The sequence below is a fragment of the Herpailurus yagouaroundi genome, unplaced genomic scaffold (assembly GCF_014898765.1).
Source record: "Herpailurus yagouaroundi ecotype Mexico unplaced genomic scaffold, PumYag 182, whole genome shotgun sequence".
Lineage (NCBI taxonomy): Eukaryota > Metazoa > Chordata > Mammalia > Carnivora > Felidae > Herpailurus > Herpailurus yagouaroundi.
The window spans coordinates 7,215,144-7,233,697 of NW_024412413.1; the positions used below are offsets into that span (position 1 = coordinate 7,215,144).

At 51.7% G+C, this 18,554-nt stretch overlaps 1 protein-coding gene and 1 long non-coding RNA gene across 3 annotated transcripts in view; one reads left to right on the forward strand and one right to left on the reverse strand.

The window, feature by feature from the left end:
* Positions 1-429: 429 nt before the first annotated feature.
* Positions 430-18,158, reverse strand: CCDC134 (coiled-coil domain containing 134). Of its 2 annotated transcripts, XM_040490696.1 has the most exons (8): positions 18,009-18,158; positions 17,685-17,761; positions 16,047-16,165; positions 15,047-15,168; positions 14,776-14,860; positions 12,401-12,582; positions 12,036-12,107; positions 430-3,947 (listed from the first exon to the last, which is right to left on the reverse strand). In XM_040490696.1, the coding sequence occupies exons 3-8, from the start codon at positions 16,147-16,149 to the stop codon at positions 3,822-3,824; spliced, it is 690 nt and encodes a 229-aa protein (XP_040346630.1). In that variant the 5' UTR covers positions 16,150-16,165; positions 17,685-17,761; positions 18,009-18,158; the 3' UTR covers positions 430-3,821. The 2 variants fall into 2 exon arrangements, with proteins under 2 accessions (XP_040346630.1, XP_040346629.1); XM_040490695.1 differs by lacking the exon at positions 17,685-17,761.
* Positions 18,159-18,338: 180 nt separating this feature from the next.
* The window catches only part of LOC121040260 (uncharacterized), a 2,975-nt gene continuing 2,759 nt past the window's right edge, over positions 18,339-18,554 (forward strand). Inside the window, exon 1 of the long non-coding RNA XR_005795214.1 lies at positions 18,339-18,486. This is a non-coding gene — a long non-coding RNA (uncharacterized LOC121040260). The remainder of the gene's footprint in view (positions 18,487-18,554) is intronic.

The window sequence follows — 18,554 nt, forward strand, 5'->3', positions numbered from 1 at the left end:
ATAGTATGTGCCCGTACAAAGCAGCTACTGCAATTGAAAAAATAGGGATCTATGTGCTCACATGAAGGGCAAAAGGCTGGAAGGCCCAACAGCTGAGTTGTCAGTCATGATTATGGGAGTGGTTGGACTTAGGGTGAATTTTATTTTCTTCTTGGTGTTTCAGTATTGTTTAAATTACTTCTTATAGGGGCGCCTGGGTGGCGCAGTCGGTTAGGCGTCCGACTTCAGCCAGGTCACGATCTCGCGGTCCGTGAGTTCGAGCCCCGCGTCGGGCTCTGGGCTGATGGCTCAGAGCCTGGAGCCTGTTTCCGATTCTGTGTCTCCCTCTCTCTCTGCCCCTCCCCCGTTCATGCTCTGTCTCTCTCTGTCCCAAAAATAAAAAAACGTTGAAAAAAAAAAAATTTAAAAAAAAAAAAAAAATAAAAAAAATAAATTACTTCTTATAATGAACATGTATAACATAAGAAAAAAGTGACTTATTTTGGGGGGAAAAAAGGACAAGAATGTTTCTTCATTGTTTACATGCAGAAGAGTTTATACACAGACTACACCTACCAGTCTCACCCTGAAACAGGAAAACTAAACCCTGATGCCCTGCCCTGGATCAGGCATGGAGTTGGGCAGTGCCACCTTGGACTGCACCTCTCACAGGGCTCCCCCCCACTGAGGGGTGACTGTCTCTGGACTACCATAACTCAGTTTGGTACAGTGGTCTCCCAACCCAAAGCCCGAGCTTCGCCCTGCAGAGGGCAACCTGAGCAGCAGGTCGGGCACAGTACCTCCCACTCTGTGATGTCCCCACAATTCCCTATTGGATCTGCCTAGAAGCGGTGGGGCCTAACAAAGTGGCCTGAGGGAGCACAAATGAAGGCTCAGGAGAAATTGCAGAAAAAATGTGGCTGCACTGCACCCAGCGAAACACTGGCATTGTCCCTATGGCCCTGGATCCCACCTAATTGAGCATCTCTCCCAGCGGGCACCTTGCCCTGGCTGGGAGAACAGAGACTGGCTCTCAAGAGTGGACCAGTCTTAGACAAGTCACTCCTCAGGACCTGGGTTCTTCATCTGGAAAGGGAGGGACTAGACAACCATATATCCAGAGATCTACCACAGACTGGGCAACTACTACAGGTCATAGAAGAGAATGTTGCACATGCTTTTTCACTGAGTACCTTTGATGCCTCCCCTTTTAGGCCTCTGCTCACAGTGCCTTGTCACCTTCTCCCTCCTCCCCCAATCTTTCAGGATTTGTCACTTCCTCCAGCATTACGCAAGAACATGTACCCCATGGTTTGACACAAAGATCAGGCTGGCTTGGGGATGGGAAATTACAAGTTTGGTTTTGGATAAGCTGAAACCTAAGGACTGAGGATTATCAGTGGCAAGAGGGAAGGTGTCATCAGCTTTGGGGTCTCAGAGGATAAAGGTGCCAAGCAGAAAAGAGCTGAGAGGAGAGACTAAGCTAAAACTCTTCATTTAAGGGGTGGGGAAGGAAAGAGGAATCAGGAAGAGACAAAGCAGATTGAGACTAAAGGCAGAGAACCAGGACAACATAGCAGCCCAGAAGCCTGGAAGGATCATCTCAAGGAGCTTCCAACAGCATCTCTCTGAGGGCAGTGACTGGGGACAGCAGAGGAAGATGTAGGGCTTGGATAAGGAGGGACAAGTGCTGTGGACCAAGGAGATTTTGTCCCCAGGGGTCATGTGGTAATGTCTGGAGACTGCTACTAGCGTCTGGTAGGCAGAGGCTAAGAATGCTGCTAAATATCCTACACACACAGGTCAGCCATCCTCATATACACAACAAAGAACTATCTGGCCTTAAATGTAAATAGTGCCACTGCTGAGAAATCCTGCCTCAGAGGACACAGGGGAGCTAGCTCCCAGACTCTCCAGGGGTGCCTGAGATTGAACTAGGAAGCTCAGCAGACAGGAAAAACATCCTAGACCATGCTGAAAACACCACTGAAGACATCACTGTTGCCACCACTGGGCACCCTTGGTGTTGGTCTGGCCACTAGAACCCCCCACCCCCTGACACCCTACCTCTGGTCCCAGTGGCCACTACCTTCACCGGCACAACTCCCACACAGGCTGGTGCATCTGGTTGATGGCACTTTGCTCCTGGGACTGAATCCTAGCTGTAAGGAAGCTGGACAAACACATGCCCTTGGGCCTCGAGGTGAGAGGGCTCTGTCTGCAGTAAGACTTGAGGGGGAATCCCAGGAACAAGTAACAACAATCAGCAACGGCATCAAAGGGAAGGAGAGGGGGAGAGCAGAGTGGTTCTGCCTGTTTCTTTGAAGGTGTCAGATGGGAAAACCTGGGCCCCTTTGAGGATGAAGAGGAAGGAATCGACCAAGATGAAGAGGCGAAAGGTGTAGAAGGAAGAGCCTAGGAGGATGGGGGGTGCCAGATAGGACAGAGGTGAAGATAGGGAAGACTGGGTCCTTCTCTTCGGCTGTGTAAACAGGGATGCTCAGCAAACCTATGGGATGGTGAAGAACCATGAGAGAAGGGCATCTGTCACTGAGAAACCAGGCCCCAGCCTCAGAGAAGCAGTTTAGGGCTGGGGAGGGTTCAGACATTATCAAATTCATTTTGCCAGTGAAGCTACAGGACAGGGACAGGCTGGGCCAGGATCACTTGGCAAGTCTGAGGGGCTGAGACAAGACTCAGGTCTCTCTTGGGCTCTGTCAGTGGTGGGGGACTAGGGGGTTCTGGGATGGTCATGTGTCCCTCCTCTTTTAAGGGGACCTGGCTTGGCCAGGTCAAAGAGACTAAAGTAGAATTCCCACCAGAGCCTTTCCCTCTTCTGCCTGGGAGGGGCATTATTACAGGGTAGCTGCCCATTCAGGGCCTAATTCCCCTGCAGCTTCCCTGCTCTACAGCCACTGGTCTCTACTATGGGGAGCTCAGTCTCATCAATCCAGCTTGCAGCAGGTCTGCCTTTACAAAGCACAGCCTCCTGTAGAGCTACAGCCTGTCTCCCAACAGCCCCTACCCACAGGCCAAGGATCTCTTAGATCTTGACTCTACCCTGTACCTGCTCATGGATCATCCCAGATGTCAGAGGACAGAGATCATGTTGCTCTAAGGTCTTTGGCTAAACACCCTCCCGGGACACTTCTTCATGAAGGATGGTGCTGAGAAGGGGAAGAGAAGGCCTAAGCCAAGCCCCTGCTTTGCTGCCCTGCTAGGGCCTGGGGCTCCTCCTGATGAGGTGGGAACATCCTCTAAGGTAGTTTCTACATCTGTGAGGACCTCTGGTGCCCCCCCCCCCCCCCACCTCCAGGCCCCTACCCTCTGAAAGGGCTCACAGCTCCCAGGGGCCCAAATCGGCCTCGGTTAGCCCAGAGGGCTTGCTGGCTTCTCCTGTGTCTCTGCAGGGGGCTGGGACCCGTGCTGAGCAGCTCAGTGCCACAGTGGGGCCATCAGTAGGCATGGCACTTCCACAAGTGGCTCAGAGCCTGATTCTGCTGCCTCCTCATGAAGGGTGGCAGCTGGCTGGTCAGCGGTCCTAACTCAAAGGGAGGGTCCAGTCCAGGATCCTTCCAGCCTCCCCTAGCATCTCAACATGGTTTGATCTGCAGCATGGCATCCTCTGAAGGCCTCCTTGGCACCCACTCCAGGAAGGCCCCAGGAAGGAAATCCAGCCCTCTGTGGCCCAGTCACTTCAGTTAGGGCGCAGAGCCAGCTTCAGGGGGCTGAGCAAAGGCCACCTCCCCTTTCACAGAGCTGGCTCTCACCACCAGTAGATGCCTCTGCCTCTTCCTCCGGACTGGTCTCCTCCTGGCCCCTTGAGTCCTGGGCCACTCCTGCTATAACTCAGACTGGGATCTCGAGATCCGGGGGCCTTTTCGCATCTCTTTCCGCTTCTCCTCTTTCTTCCTGCGTTTCTCCTCCTCCCTCAGGGCCTTCTGGAAAGGGTCAGTGCTGGAAATGAACTGAGAGAAAAACAGAACAGTCTGGTTTAGTCTGTGGGGAGCAAAGAGTTTGTCTGAGGCTAGGCTGCTGTGGGCTTGCAGCAGCAGGAAGATCGCCTAGACACAGGCCCTGCCCTCAAGGAGCCCGCAGAGTCTTTCGAGATAGTTCAGTGAGCTTGGGGAAAACTGCTTAGAGGGTCTTGAAAAACAACCAGGAGCTCACCAAGCCGACAGAATGAGGGAAGAAAAGGACATTCCAGGAAGAGGGACAGGTGCTAAGGTGTGAACCTGCATGGGGCATTTGAGAAACCATAAGCAGACTTCTCTCAGGGTGAGGGGACGGAGTGCCCAAGACAACCGCAGACCCCTCCAGGGCCCTGGCTGCTATACCCCTGAGGAGGAGAGGGCAACCAGTGAGAGCAAGAGACCGCAGGCATCCTGCTGCTTGTGAACAAGCTGCAGAGAAGCCCAGGCAAAGGAGTGCATGGGAAGCAGAGGGCCAGAGGTCAAACTGGCAGACCTTGAAAAAGAGGTGGAGGAGATCGTGGTGTCCAGGCTCATGGCTTCCACGGTGCGGGGATGGTGGTGCTTGATGAGGTGACAAGAACCCAGAATGAGCCAGGGTGGAGGAGGAGGACTTCAGTGGACGCATTTCTCGACTGCGATTCCCAGGGCCTTTGCTCTTCTCCCTCTGCTCTCTCCAGACTGGCTCATCTAAACTCATGGCTTCTGTTAGGTATGTATGTCAGTTTCCCCTCATACCTGCATCTCCATGTCTAAATGCCACCAGGATGTCCCAAATGTGCCCCAAACTTGGCATGGCTCCATCTTCGCAAAAACCCAGTCCTCTTGCAACGTCCCCGTCCTCGTGAACAGTGAGGCCCCCACCCCCATCCCTCTCCCTCCTTGGCCAAGGCCTGGCTCGTTTTAACTCCTAAGTGTCTCTCAAACTCATCTCCTCCTGTCCGTCTCCCCTATGGCTACCCTCATCACCACCCCCACCTCTCTCCCAATGACTCGGAGCCTCCCAGTGCTCTCCACACCCACTGTGGTGCCTCTCAAGACCTTCTCCTCACTGCAGTGAGTTCTTTCCAAAATGCAAATCTGACCATGTCACACTCCTGCTTAAACCCTTCTATGACTGCATTATTCTCAGGATAAAATTCCACATGCTCCATCTGCACGCCTGCTCTGCCCACCTCTGTGTTCCTCCCTCACACTCCCTGTTTTGGGCTCTCAGTTTCCCTGTTCCCTTCCACCCCCAGGCCTCTGCATGTGCTGTGAAGGCCCAGAATGATCTTTCCAGCCCCTGCCACCTTTGCCACATTAGCTCCTGCTCAGCGTCGCCATCCTGGGGGACCTGCCCTGAATCCCGCCTGGCTCCTCCATTTCCTTCTCAGGGCTTCTCCCTCATGATCACATGCTTCGTGCCTGTCGCCCCCACTGGAAAACATTCTCCGTGAGGACAGGAGGATCCTGTGTTGTTCACGAGTCCCTAGCACAAGACCTGCCTGGCTTATAGAGGGCACTCAGTATGTATTTTTTAAATGAACACGTGAATCATGTTAGCATATGAAATACCATAATAGTACCCCAAACTCATGTTAACTATGCTGTGAAATATGCCTGCTTTATTTGTTCTTAGGGCAAATTTGACAAATGTGTGATCAAGGTAGACATTAAAAACAAACTAGAAGCTCTACCTTGTGCAGAAATCTACTTGCCATGTTAGGCTGAACTATGAGAGTCTGGAAGGTGGGGTGAAATCAGAGAAGTGTGACCCAGGGAGGGTAGATGATATACTTAAGTCACACAGCAAGTGGGAGGCACAACTGGGACGAGCCCCCAGGCCTCCCACCTCCCCGACCAGTGTTCCCCCTACCACACTCTGCCTCCTGTTGCTAGGAGTTAATTCTCATTCTCTTGGGAGGGATGAGGAGCTGACCTCCCAGGTCACAGAGGACCCCATACCCTCTGGCTCTGGCTGGGTTACAGCAAGTCAGAAGATCTGGGCCTTCCAACCCCAGCTGGCTTAGCCTCACCAGGAGGGCCCACACCTAGCTGGGTCAGAAGAGAAACACTGACTCTCCCTTTCTCAGACCCCTTCCCCACTAGGCCTAACTAATGCCTACTTTAAATTCCTGATGCTAACCTCCAGCGGGCCCTTCATGCTGCCTGGCAATCCAGGATGTCTTCCTGGTCTGCTCCCTCAGCCGCTCTCCTAGGCACACCTTCTCTAGCCCCCCAACCCTCCTCCCCTCCCCCACAGACCATGACCTGGCTATTTCAAGAACAGAAGAAAATTCCACAAGCTCCCACCTCCACTCCCACCAACCCAGCCGCCTCTGTGCGCAACCTGTTCTTCCAGACAAGATGGACTCTTCCCCCAGGCGCCAGATCTTCTCCCCTGCCTTCCTTCCTCAGGATGGGGCTCCAGCAACTCTTCTGCCCCTGCACCATCAATTCTTCCTCCCTAATGGGCTGTCCCCATCAACATGCCAACATGCCTAGTCTCTCCCATCTGACTAAAATTTCCCCTGGAATCCACACCCCCTCCAGCTATGTTCCCATTGGTCTGTTCCTTTTGGAAAGAAAGCTCTTTGAAGGTAGTCTGCTTTTGCTGCGTCTACTTCCTTGCCTCTCATTCTCAAAATCCAACCTTTGTCCCCACTGCTCCACTCAAACAGCTTATATTATGATCTCTGATGGCCAGTGTCCATCTTGCTAAACCCACTGGCCAGTTCTCAGGCCTCACACTACTTGGCCTTCCAGCAGATTCTATGAGCTGCTCACTCCCTTTGCTGCACTTTTCTCATAGGGTCTCAGAAATTATCCTCTCTGGGTTTCTACTCTCACACTGTCATTCTGGGGCTTCTTTGCTAGTTCCTCCGATCCTCCCTCCTCTACCAGTAGGCACGTCCCCGGATGCAGCCCTCTATCTGCCCTGACACTCTACCTGCCCCGGGGTGGTGGAACATGACCTGTGCCATGGCTCTCCACACCTTCCTTCATAGGCATGACTCACACTGGCAGTCCCAGCTTCAACCTGAAATCTAGAGTCCTATTTCCAATCGCCTCCTTGACATCTTCATTCAGATGCTCACCAGGTCCAGAAACAAAGTCTTGATTCCCCTATCCAAGCCTCAAACTTGTCCCACCACAGTGTGCCCATTTTACAAAATGGCAGCCCCATTCTTCCATGTGTGCAAGGCAAAAGTCTTCTAGTCCTTCTTACTGCATCCCTCTCACGTCACATCTGCTTCCTTAGCTAATCTTATTGGCTCTACCTTCTAAACAACCAGAATCTCACCATCCTCAAAGTTGTCACCCTGATTTTGGTTTAAGCCACTATTAACTCCCAAATGGACCAGCACAGCCGCCTCCTCATCAGTGTCTTTGTTCCCACCCTGGTCCCCTAGACTACTCTCCACACAACAGCCAGGTTGATCCTCTACAGGGGGAAGTCAGAGCCTATCACCCTGTTCTCCACGTGTCTCAGAGTAAATGTCAAAGGCCTGGAGAAGACCCCCAAGGGTCTTGTGATCTGGCCTACTCTGACCTTTTCTTCTCACGTTTCCCCTTCCCCCTCCAAATATGCTTCCAACTCAAGTCCTGTGCACTGCAGCTCCTTCAGCATGGAATGTTCTTCCTCTAGATACAAGACTCACTCTCTCACCTTGTTCAGGTCTTTTCAGTAAGACCTTCTGCATCTAAGTCACACGAAATAGCAGTTGTACTCCCACTTCATCCCTGATTACTTAAGCACATTCCCCTGCTTTTTTCTCCATAGCCTTGTCACCACCTCCCATTATTATATGCTTTTTATTGACTGTATCTTCCAACTAGAATGGCACTCCCAGGAGAGCAGGGCTACTCTGCTTCTCTAGCAGCTGGGATTCGGTAGATGCTCACCAAATGATAAATGCATGTGCTATGCCTCCAAGGCTCTGTGCAAGCCAGTGCCTTGGCCTAGAGGGTCTTCTCCAGGCCAGTCCACCCAGCAGCTCTTACTCATCCCAGAGCTTCCACCACCTACTTGCTGAAGCAGGGTCAGGTCCCCTCTTAGGGTTCCACAGCTCATCACACTTCCCTCCTCCACTGGTGCAGTGATCATGCTAGATTGGGACTGTTTCCCTGCCACCTTCCCCAACAGACTGTGAGCAGGGAAAGGGCCAGCTCCCTCTGGACAGGGGCAGTGGCCAGCATACAGCCTGACACCAGTTGGCTCTAGTTATGGGTACATAAGAAGTACTTATGTACAGAACACTCACTAGCACAGAGAGTGCATGAGGGGAGCTGAGCAAGCCTGGGCTGCTGGTGGGACAGGTCCATGCTGGATGCTAAAAAGCAAGTAAAATCTTGAGACCATCCCTAGCCAATGAGAAGTAAGGAAAGCATGTTGCTGGTATGGTTACTTCCAAGCAGAGCACATTGTGACAAAGCCAAACTCAATCTATCCTAGCACCCATTCTCTCTGGTCTATGCTCTCACCCTCCTCCCATGTCAGAGGCCTTCGTGACCTGCAGGGCCAGGAGAGCCAGCCTCACAGCAATAAAGCATGTGGGTGCCCCTCCCGGGGAAAGGCAATTTGCCATGGCCTTGAGTGTCCTTCCATATTCTTGCTGGGTATGCCCGGACTATTCTTACACTGGCCATTTATCAGGGTTGTGATTATAGCAAGCAACCTCGAGGGATGTTATGTGACGAGGTAACAGCAACCCTAGTAGGGAAACCCTTACCTCCCATTCTGCTGCCTAAAGCAAAGCCACTGGTTCAAAGGGGCTCTTGATTCAGAAGTTCCCCTAAATACTCAGGCCTGGCTCATTGATCGTTCTCCTAAATTAAGAGCTAATGGTACTGTGCAAAAGAGTTAACATAGCTGGCCCGACTGCTATCCTTTGAAAGGCCTGTTTCTAGGGCTGTATCTTGGCTAGTGTCTGGGAACTTGGATTTTGGGACGACTCCCACCAAGTGATAAGAGTGACTCACTGAGCCTAAACTGTGCAAACAATAGAGTTTATGCTGAACCCCTTGCTTTCGTCCTGGGACTCTGGAATTATGGAATGCACTGGGCAGAGGGAGCTTAAGTGACCAGCTCCCAATACAAACTCTAGGCACTGAGTCTTTAACGGGCCTCCTTTCAGGACAACTTTTCACATGTCACATCTTGTTGCTGTGGAAATTAAGTATGTCCTGGGTGCTTCCAATGGGAGAGGATTCTTGGAGGTTTGTGCCTGGTTTCCCTCAAACGTCACCCCAAGAGCCTTTTCCCTTTCCTGATTTCGCTTTGCATTCTTTTGCTATAATCAACTACAGCCATGAGCACAACTGTACACTGATTCCCGTGATTCTTCCTAGCGAATCATCAAATCCAGGGGTGCTTTTGGGAATCCTAGACACTGTTGTGTATTGGCGGTGGCAGCCATCCAGGCCCAGTGATAATGCCATCAAGGCCAGTCAGACAATGATCTGAATTAAAAGCCACCACCCTTGCCTAGATAATATTCCTAACACCATGCATGTCTTATTTCTAGTGACCGTTGTCAGCGTCCTAGCTGTCCATATCAGAAGACTGGCAGATCAAAGGCAGCCATTCCTCTTTGGGGCCATGAAGTATGGAAACAAACTATGGTTGACAGCTGAACAGTCCGGGTCACTTGTTTAGATGCCCATCATAAGGCCCATTCTCTGATGACACCAACCAGAATCAAAACGCAGATCAAGCCTATAGTGCCCAGTTAACTGGCTTCGCCATCTAAATACACCATTGTACTAGATGTGGCATTGTACTTGCCACCATGGATGGGCATGAAGCAGAGGACTCTGTATTTCTGGCTTGACTGCCTAGAGTCCCTGGTTGAAATGGTATGACGTGAAATCATTAGAATAATGACCATTTGGCTAAGTATGCTCCCTGTCAAGTCCCCCTACAGTGGCCCAAGATGGAAGGTATGATGGGTCTCTGAAAATGACATATGCCCTTGTCCCATTCACATCTGACCCTTCTGGATGAAAGAAAGCTCCAGGTGAGAGTAGAGGAGGACTGGAGAAAAAGTGGAATTCTATCTAGGTCTTGGGATGTGCCACACCGATTTTGTAGCAATAATCTTAGCATCTGGGGAGGGAACAATTAATCCTCTTGGTCTCTTCGATCTAGCACCGCCACTTGGCAAACAATCCTAGGATCTGTCCAAACCAAGTGGCAGTTGCAGCTGATAATGTGATTGGCTGTTGGGTGTGTCATCTCAGCCCTGTGAAAGGAAAACTCACAGGGATGTGGTTAGTAGTAAACTACTCTGCTGTGCCTGATGCCATAAAAAGCAGCTCCCTAAGTGACCCTGTGCAGGCACAAAGGCCAATACAACCTGTTTTAATCTGACAGATACAAATCCATCTGCTGTTCCTGATGCCTGAGTGGCCTTGGGTTATGCCACATAGGGCAAATGAGGCTGCAATCCCATAGTGACACTGCTCTCAGGGCTCAGATAAACAATATAACAGTGGCTCAAACCATGTCGTGACAGATGGGAGACAGTGGGCCATGAAATGTGTCTTCACTGGGGATGAGGGCTGCTCTGGGTCCATCTATTGCTCCCTATAATTGTTGACAATGACATCAAAGATCAATAGTTCAGTCTAAACTCTTGTCCAACTTCTTCGGCTCAGGTCATGATCTCGCGGTTCGTGAGTTTGAGCCCCGCGTCGGACTCTGTGCTGACAGCTCAGAGCCTGGAACCTGCTTTGGATTCTGTCTCTCCCTCTCTCTCTGCCCCTCCCCTGCTCACGCTCTCTCTCTCTCTCTCCCTCTCTCTCAAAAATAAACATTCAACAACAACAACAACAACAACAACAACAACAACAACAACAAAAGCCTACTGGCCCACCCAGGACTTATCCTAGCTGGCTGAGTCTGCAAGCTGGGGGGCTGAGATCAACACTGCAGGTTGGCCTCGTCCTGCTGCTTAGAGTCCTGTTGATGGTAGCCAGAATCAAATGGCAATATAAGACATTTGGTCTAGGACACATTTGGTCCTGGCCTCTACTGATCAATCAGACTGAATAGCACATTCACGTGGAAATTTAAGTTAAGCCAAAATACACAGGGTTGACAGGTAAACTGTGGGGGAGGCAATCAACCAGGGCCCTGAGCATCCTGCACGTTCTCACTGGGTACAACAAGAAAGCAAAGCCCTGACCTCTCTGTATCTGGGTATTATTTGTCAGGACTGCTTGCAGAGAACCACCTGGAAGGGTAAAGGATGACTGCCCCTCAAAAAGCAGGTTTGCCGCTATTCACTACAAAGGCTGTGAATATCCCAAACTCGCTATTCCTCACCTTCATGCAAAGCCACTGCATGTGCAGCATCTGCCTGCGCCCCTCTGTGTCACTGTGGATGACTTGAGGAACATAGGGAACCCACACGGCCAGGCCAACAGGCCAGATATTGCTTTTGCTATAATGAACTCTGATGCCTCTGACCTGTCAGTATCCATGAAAACAGTAGCAGGCTAAAATCCTAGACCCCTCACGGACCCTGACACCCCTCCCTACACCAGAAGAGAGCCTATGATTTGACAAGTCCAGTCCTCCAGGCTTTCCTGCCCCTGATGCACTGCCCTGCCACCTGATTCCCTCCTCCCTTCTACTCTGCATGTCCCCATCTGTGGTCCTACCCTGTAGCCTTCAGCCCTCAGAGCCCACCTCAGTCCCCTAGGTTGAAAGCATATGCAGGAACGTGAGACAGAAGCCTGGCTGAGTGCTCAAAGGCTCAAGGGTAGAGAAGCACGGCCTGACCTTGCCTAGCAGCCACCTGATGTGAGATGCCTACTGTACATCAGGATGGGTGTGTTCATAGGCTCTGACTATCCCCCACAGCCGGGGTCCATACCCCATGATAAGACAGGGAGCCTGAGGCTAAGACAGGGGCAGTGGCTTGCCCAAAGGCACCAATGAGCAAATAATGGTATGTGGATCCAGACTGAAGCCATGTCTGGTTCCAAGTCAAAGGCTTTCATGCTCCACCCCAGGTGTCCCATCCCCAGTATGACCTGGCTTCCCATGACCCCGGAGAGGCAGAGCAAACATGGCCATAGGCCCCAGCAGCTTACCTCTGGGCCGTCTGCTTTAAATGGGTTCTGGAAGTCAGAGTCTTTCTCGCTGATCCCCAGCTCCTGGGCCATCTGCGGATGAGGAAAAGTTAGTCATCCTCTGCCTCTCCTGACTCCTTACCCGCGGCTACTCCCTCCACAGTGGGACTCAGGCCCAAGGCTTAGGCAGACGTGAAACAGGTGATGACCCCTAGGGACCCAGGTCAGCACAGAACCCCTTGAGACTGCATCTCAAGGTGCCCTGAGGCTTATCACAGAAACCACAACCAAGGGCTGACATTCAGGCCTAACTGAAGGCAGATGCAAGGTTCATGGTGCACCACCAGGCAGAGGGCTCCTGAACCTCCTCTGCCCCCAGTCCTTACCAGGCTAAGGATGGGCGAGTGGGGCCCTTGGTCAAAGACGCCCGACTGGTTGCAGAAGCTGATGCCCCAGCGGATGAGAAGATTCCAATTGGAATTGTGGTCAAAGTAGTGGTGCACAATCCTCGGGAAGCGCAGCACCACGTCACCGAAGAAGGCTGTGTTCTCCACTACTTGGGAGAAAGCTGGCAAGAGGATCCTGATGAGTGGCCAAGACAGATGCCCTTCTCCTGCCCACCTGGCCAGCCCCAGACACCCTTCAGAGAATGGAAGCCCACTAAGCCTACTAGTCAGAGAAGGGAACTGTGCCCACTATCCATAGGGGCTGACCACATGTGTAGTGTATGCCAAGGGCTTTATGTCCCCCCAGAACACTGAATCCTCAAAACCACCTTTAGAAGGAGATGTGGCTGCTGTTCCCATTTTACAGATGGGAAACGGAGGCTCAGGTGGCTATACCTCATAGCTTAGAAAACTCATTTGTTTTAAGGACCAGAGAGGTGGGTGCCATTTCGCACATGAAGACATGTATCGCATGAAGCTTGGCTGGGTCAGACCTCCCCAACTTGGCCTCCAAACATCCAGAGCCAGGCCCCAGTGTTAACACAGAACTGCAGTGTATGTGAGGAGTCAGGTTTGTTAGGATGACCAGGGAACACATCAGGGTTTGTTTTGGTTTTCTTAATACCTTCCAATTTTATTTTAAATATCTTTTTGTTTGTTTGTTTGTTTGTTTGTTTTAGAAAGAGAGAGCATGTGCAAGCAGGGGAGAGGGGCAGAGAAGGGAGAGGGGATGGGGAGAGAGGGAGTGAGAGGGAGAGAGAAAGAAGGGGAGACAGGGAGAGAGGGGGAGAGAGAAGGGGAGAGAGAAATAGAGAGAGGAGGAGAGAGGGAGGGGGGAGGGAGAGAAGGGGGAGAGGGAGGGAGGAAGGGAGGAGGGGTGAGGGTGAGAGAGAGAGAGAGAGAGAGAGAGGGAGGGAGGGAGGGAGGAAGGGAGAGAATCTAAAGCAGGCTCCATGCTCAGTGCAGAGCCTGACATGGAGCTCAATCCCACAACCCTGGGATCGTGACCAAAATCAAGAGCTGGATGCTCAACTGACTGAGCCACCCAGGCGCTAACCCCCCCCCCCCCACCATTTTATTTTAAATGCTTCTGAGGTTCTTATATTAAAATAACTTTAGACTTCCATCATGCATCATAAAACTCCTACACTCGGCTTCCTCTAATGTTATCATCTTACATAAGCATTGTACAATTATCTAAATAAGGAAATTAACGTTGATACTAATCAATAGACCTTATCTGAATTTCACTAACTTTCTCACTAATATCCTTCCTCTGGTCAACAGATCAGTTCAGACTAACTTAGTGTGTCCACCATGGCGGCAGGTCCCCCCAACCTAGACTATCATGAAAAATAACTACATACCCAGCCCTGCCAGAAGTCTCTGTTTGAGCCACCCCTGCAGATAAGACCCAGGCAGGCCTCACCAGCACTGGCCAGCCCACACAGAGAAAAGCAGACTCCTCCAAAGACATGCCAAGTTGGGTCTAAGACTAGTGGAGCAGGGACCTCTGGACCTCAGAACAATCTTGAACCTCAAAGAACTTGGGAGTTAGCTTGGTTTACAGGTTTGCAAGGGCAGAACACTTGTCCTCTTTTACCTGGAAAATGAAGGCAACGGTGCCTTCCTCAGAGTTATAGTGGAGATTTGAGATGATATTTATAAAGTGCCCACCATTTGATATATGTTCTATTTCCATCCTCTCTCAGACAGTATCATCTAATGTTTTATCGTTAGAATATAATCAGTTAACAGGGGGTGGGAAGGGAATTACCACTGGAGAAAAAGTCTTAGAAAAGGGGATGAAGGGACACAGAAACATTCCGTTCTCTCTTATTTGTTTTCCCCACCTTGTCTCAAAAAGGATTTAAGGGGACTGAGGCTTTAAAACAGTAGAAAAGAGCGCTGTTAACTGCCCCCACTGGCAAGTCCCTTCAATAGGTCTGTTCTGTGTTTCTCCTATAAATGGGAACAAGCCTTGCCTTCTCTACCAGAATGGTCAGGGTGATAGAAAAGGCAAGGGCCCCTGAGGTGGGGCTGTGGGCAGAGGCTCCCCCCCGTTTCCCCTGCCCCAAGCACAGTACAGTACAAAGGACTATATCCATGTCAGGGGCCCAGAAACTGGCTCTGAAGCCTGGAAATGCCCAGAGAAATATGAATTAAGTGTCCATACACCCAAGGGGACCACGTGGAAGGTTTCATAAGAGGATACTTCCAGAGGGAAAAAGAGTGAGGAGAAAAGGAGGAAAGGAGCAGCGAGAGAAGATCAAGGTGGTGGGAAGGAGGAAAGAGCAAGACTGGGAAGACCATACCATCCTTCAGTTTCTCGTCCTGGGGGAAGGGCCCATCTGGGAGCACATCGGCAGCAATGAGCACTGTCCGCGAGTCCTCCAGCACCTGAGGGAACCCACCCAGGCTGAGTGGCTCTGCAGAGCCCTTCACAGACGGCCCTATTTATTTAAAATCTATTTCAAATCTGTGTAGTTCCCCCTCGTTAAATACCAGCCCCTCAGGGAACTCCTACCCATCTATCAGTGCCCAGACCAAAGACCTGGTGGTGAGCTGTCCCATGCCCACACACACCTTAAAGAGCCCCTTGAGCATTACGTCAAGGATCTTATACTGCTGGTGGACATCATTTAGCTGTGCCAGGTTTTTCAGTGCCAAGAGCTGCTCCCGCCGCTTCACCTCAAACATCTTCTTGTCTGGGTGGCATTAAGTCAAGGGGCTGGCCTGGACAATCCAGTGGTCCCAATCCAGAGGGCCCATTCCCGAACAGCAAGTATCTGCAAGGGCCATAGATGCCCATGGCTGACACTCCCCCTGCCCCCACCCCCACAGAAGAAACAAACTGAGAAGCAGAGGCATCCTGCAAGGTATCATTTGTCCATTTCACTGAGGAGTCTACATCCAATGCCCTGAACACAACCCTCAGGACCTGGCTCCTAACCTCCCCTCCTCATGATCTTCCCATCATCCACTGCAACCATTCACTATTCCCAGAACCTCCACTCCTCTGCTCCCGCTGTACACTTTGCCTGGGATGCCCCCCCCACTCTTCTCCATGAATTTCTATTCTTTCATGACCCAGTTCAAAAGCCACAGCGCAGTATTTCTCCCTGCCCCTCTTCCCCCACCATGTTTCATTAAAGGGCTAACCACAAAGTATAGTGAGAGGCCTGTGAATTCCTCAAAACCAGGGATGACTGGTCCTGATTCTTCTTGTGTCCCCAAGGTCTGGCCCAGAGTAGGTAGCCCCTGTATGCCAGGGCCTCCACCCTGGGTCTCCACCCAGGGTCTCACCCACAAGATGCAAAGCACATGTACAATCCTCAGAGCCCTGATGGCTCTGAGAAGTATGTTTTGCCTTCTCCATTTAACATGTGGAAAAACTCCATTTAACATGAGGACCAGAAGAAAATTGACTTGATCAAGGCTTGATTAGAGCACCTCACCTTTTTTCCCCTATTCCCATTGGCTGAGTCTGCTCCATCTCTGGAATCCAAGGGGGTGTGGGTACAGACTTTATTTACAGACCCCTCAGAAACAGCTCATTAACCCCACCTCCAACCCCAAAGGATACAGATCTCTAGGCTTGGGTCCAGGGAGGTCCTCAGGGTGCCTGTAACTCCTGTCCCAGATAATAGCATGACAAAGACGAAGGCCAGGAACTGAAGAAGGTCCATATCCAAGATCCTAGAGCTAGGAAAGTAACCCAGAGAGAGGAGGTGAGATCCAGAGCTTGGTTATATAAAATAAAGAGTGCAGAGTGCAGGTGAACAGCAACTTCCCAACTTGATATAGCCTCCAAATACCAAGAACCCAGCTTTGGGAAGCCCCGGAGCCCCATCCCCAGCCCAGGGCCTGTGACCAACCAGACACACAATAAACACTGTGGGATGGTAGGAGGTAGGAGAAAAGATAATATTGGCAATAAAGGAATGCTTAGAGCACAAGGGTTGGTGTCTAGAGCTCTGAGCTGGAGCCCTGGCTCTGCCTCTGTCTGTGGGCCCTGGGGCAAATAGCTTAGCCTCTGGAACGTCAGCTTTCTCACCTGTAAAAGAGATAAGGAAGTCACCTCCTTGCTCTAGGGAAAAAGGACTGGGTAAGGCATCACGCCTGGGGAAAGTGGGGGCTGGCCAGTATCATTCCCTTTCAGCACCCCTCATCCTGGACCCCAAGAAGGTTATCTGGTTAAGGAAGTCCAGGCAGTCAGGGGGGATGTGAAACTTCTGAGTTTCCCCTCCTTCTCTGACTTCTGTCGTTAGAACAAAAGAAGGCGGGGGGGGGGGGGGGGGGGGGGCGGGGGAACCTGGTTGGCTCAGTCAGTGGAGCATGCGACCCTTGATCTCAAGGTTTACGTTTGACCCCCCACATTGGGAGTAGAGATTACTTAAAAATAAAACCTAAAAAAAAAAAAAAAAAAAAGAACAGAAGAAGGGATGCAGGCAGGAATGGAGGCAGCACAATCTTGGATAAGCAGGCTGCCATTCATTCACTTTGGAACCACAGGCACCACAAGTAACACCTATTTCTATTCAGGCACCATTCCTTAATTATTTTTTGAGTACGACGTTCGAGGCACTGTGTTAGACCTGGGAATACAGCAGTGCCTACGGCACACAAAAATTACTGCATTTCATGGTACTTATGTCCCTAGTAGGGGAAACAGAAAATCGATAAACTTGTAAAACAAGCACAGAAGGATGAGGGAGTTGGTGGGGTGAGATATTAAACACAGTGGTCAGAGGAGGCCTCACACTCTGATGACAGTTGATCAGTTTTACCAATGTGGAAACCAAGGCACAGAAAAGCCAGATGACTGCCCAAAGTCACTCAGCTATTCCCAGGCTAAACCAAGAGTCTAAATGAGCATAGGCTACCTCAAAGATGCCACTGGTTTATCAGGATGCCTGCTCCAGGGGACAGATGCTCAGTTATTGAGCTGGCAGAGGTCATTCAGAGAACCACCACCACCCTACGAAGACCGGACACCTGAAGCCTAAAGAATGGGAAGGAGTAGTCCAACTTCACCCAGGACCTGCCTTCCAACGCCACGCTCTAGACTCAAGGGAACCAGACCCGGGCTAGGGCAGAACTTGGGGCCAGGGTATCAGACAGCCGGTAATGACTGAAGCCGGAGAGAAGTGGGAAAGGAAACCCGAGAAAGCAGAATGCGTGGGGGCGGATCCTGCTTTTTTCCACTGTTACTCCCACTTACCCAGCCTCTCAATCCTGCTCCTCGCACCGTGCATTCCCAGACCTCTTCCAGGTTGGGTATGCGACTCTGAACACATTCTGCAAGGATGGCGTGGTGGTGGCGGGCTTTGAGACCGCTACGCGGGCTCGCTGACCCGGCTTGCTGCCCCGAGCCTTGTGGGGCTCCCGGAGGAGAGAACGAGTCCTTCCAACGAGACGCATTCGGGGCCGCGAATCTCACCCTCTACCCCCAGCAACCGGTTTGGGGGCCCTTGGTCCCCACCTACCCCACGCCCTGCCCTCGCCACCTGGAGCCTGCCTGCGCGGGACCCCTGCCCCCACCTACCAGGCCGGGAGGTGCGGGAAGGGAAGTGCGGATAGGACGTCGGCGTGCAGCCCGGCTCCAGGGTCCGCGGGGTGAACACCGAAGACGCGAAACCCCACACTTGGCGCTCGCAGCCGCTCAAGGATCACCGCGCGCCGCCCCGCCCACCGCGCCGCTCCCGGCTAATGAGCGCGGGCCGCGACAACCGCTCCGTTGACTTCACTTCCGGCCCCGCCCCGCCGGGCTCCCGCGCGGGTCCTCAGCGCGGTTAGTTGGAGTCCGGTCCCGCCAGGCTTGTGCCGGGGCGCGATCGTTCGGCGTTCTGTCACGGTCAGATTGGAGGACGTTAAGTCTGTGTGGGGTCTGTGCCTGACTTACAGGGCGCGTCAGCGGACTGAGGCCCTGACCCCTGCCGTCCGCGTGACCTTCCAGGCGCCCTGACCGAAACTTTTCATAAGCTGACAGTGTTTTTTAAATCATAGTTGGCAGGATCAGTTTGGTGGGTCACGGACTAACAGTGTTTGTTTTGTTTTGTTTTGTTTTGTTTTGTTTTGTTTTGTTTTGTTT

Coding starts and splice junctions, on each gene's coding strand:
- CCDC134 (XM_040490695.1), bottom strand. CDS start 16,149: ATGGACCTTCTTCAGTTCCTGGCCTTCGTCTTTGTCATGCTATTATCT. Junction 15,169..16,046: donor GGACCCAAGCCTAGAGATCT/GTATCCTTTGGG, acceptor AATGCCACCCAG/ACAAGAAGATGTTTGAGGTG. Junction 3,948..12,035: donor TTAAAGCAGACGGCCCAGAG/GTAAGCTGCTGG, acceptor TTTTTCTCTCAG/TTCATTTCCAGCACTGACCC.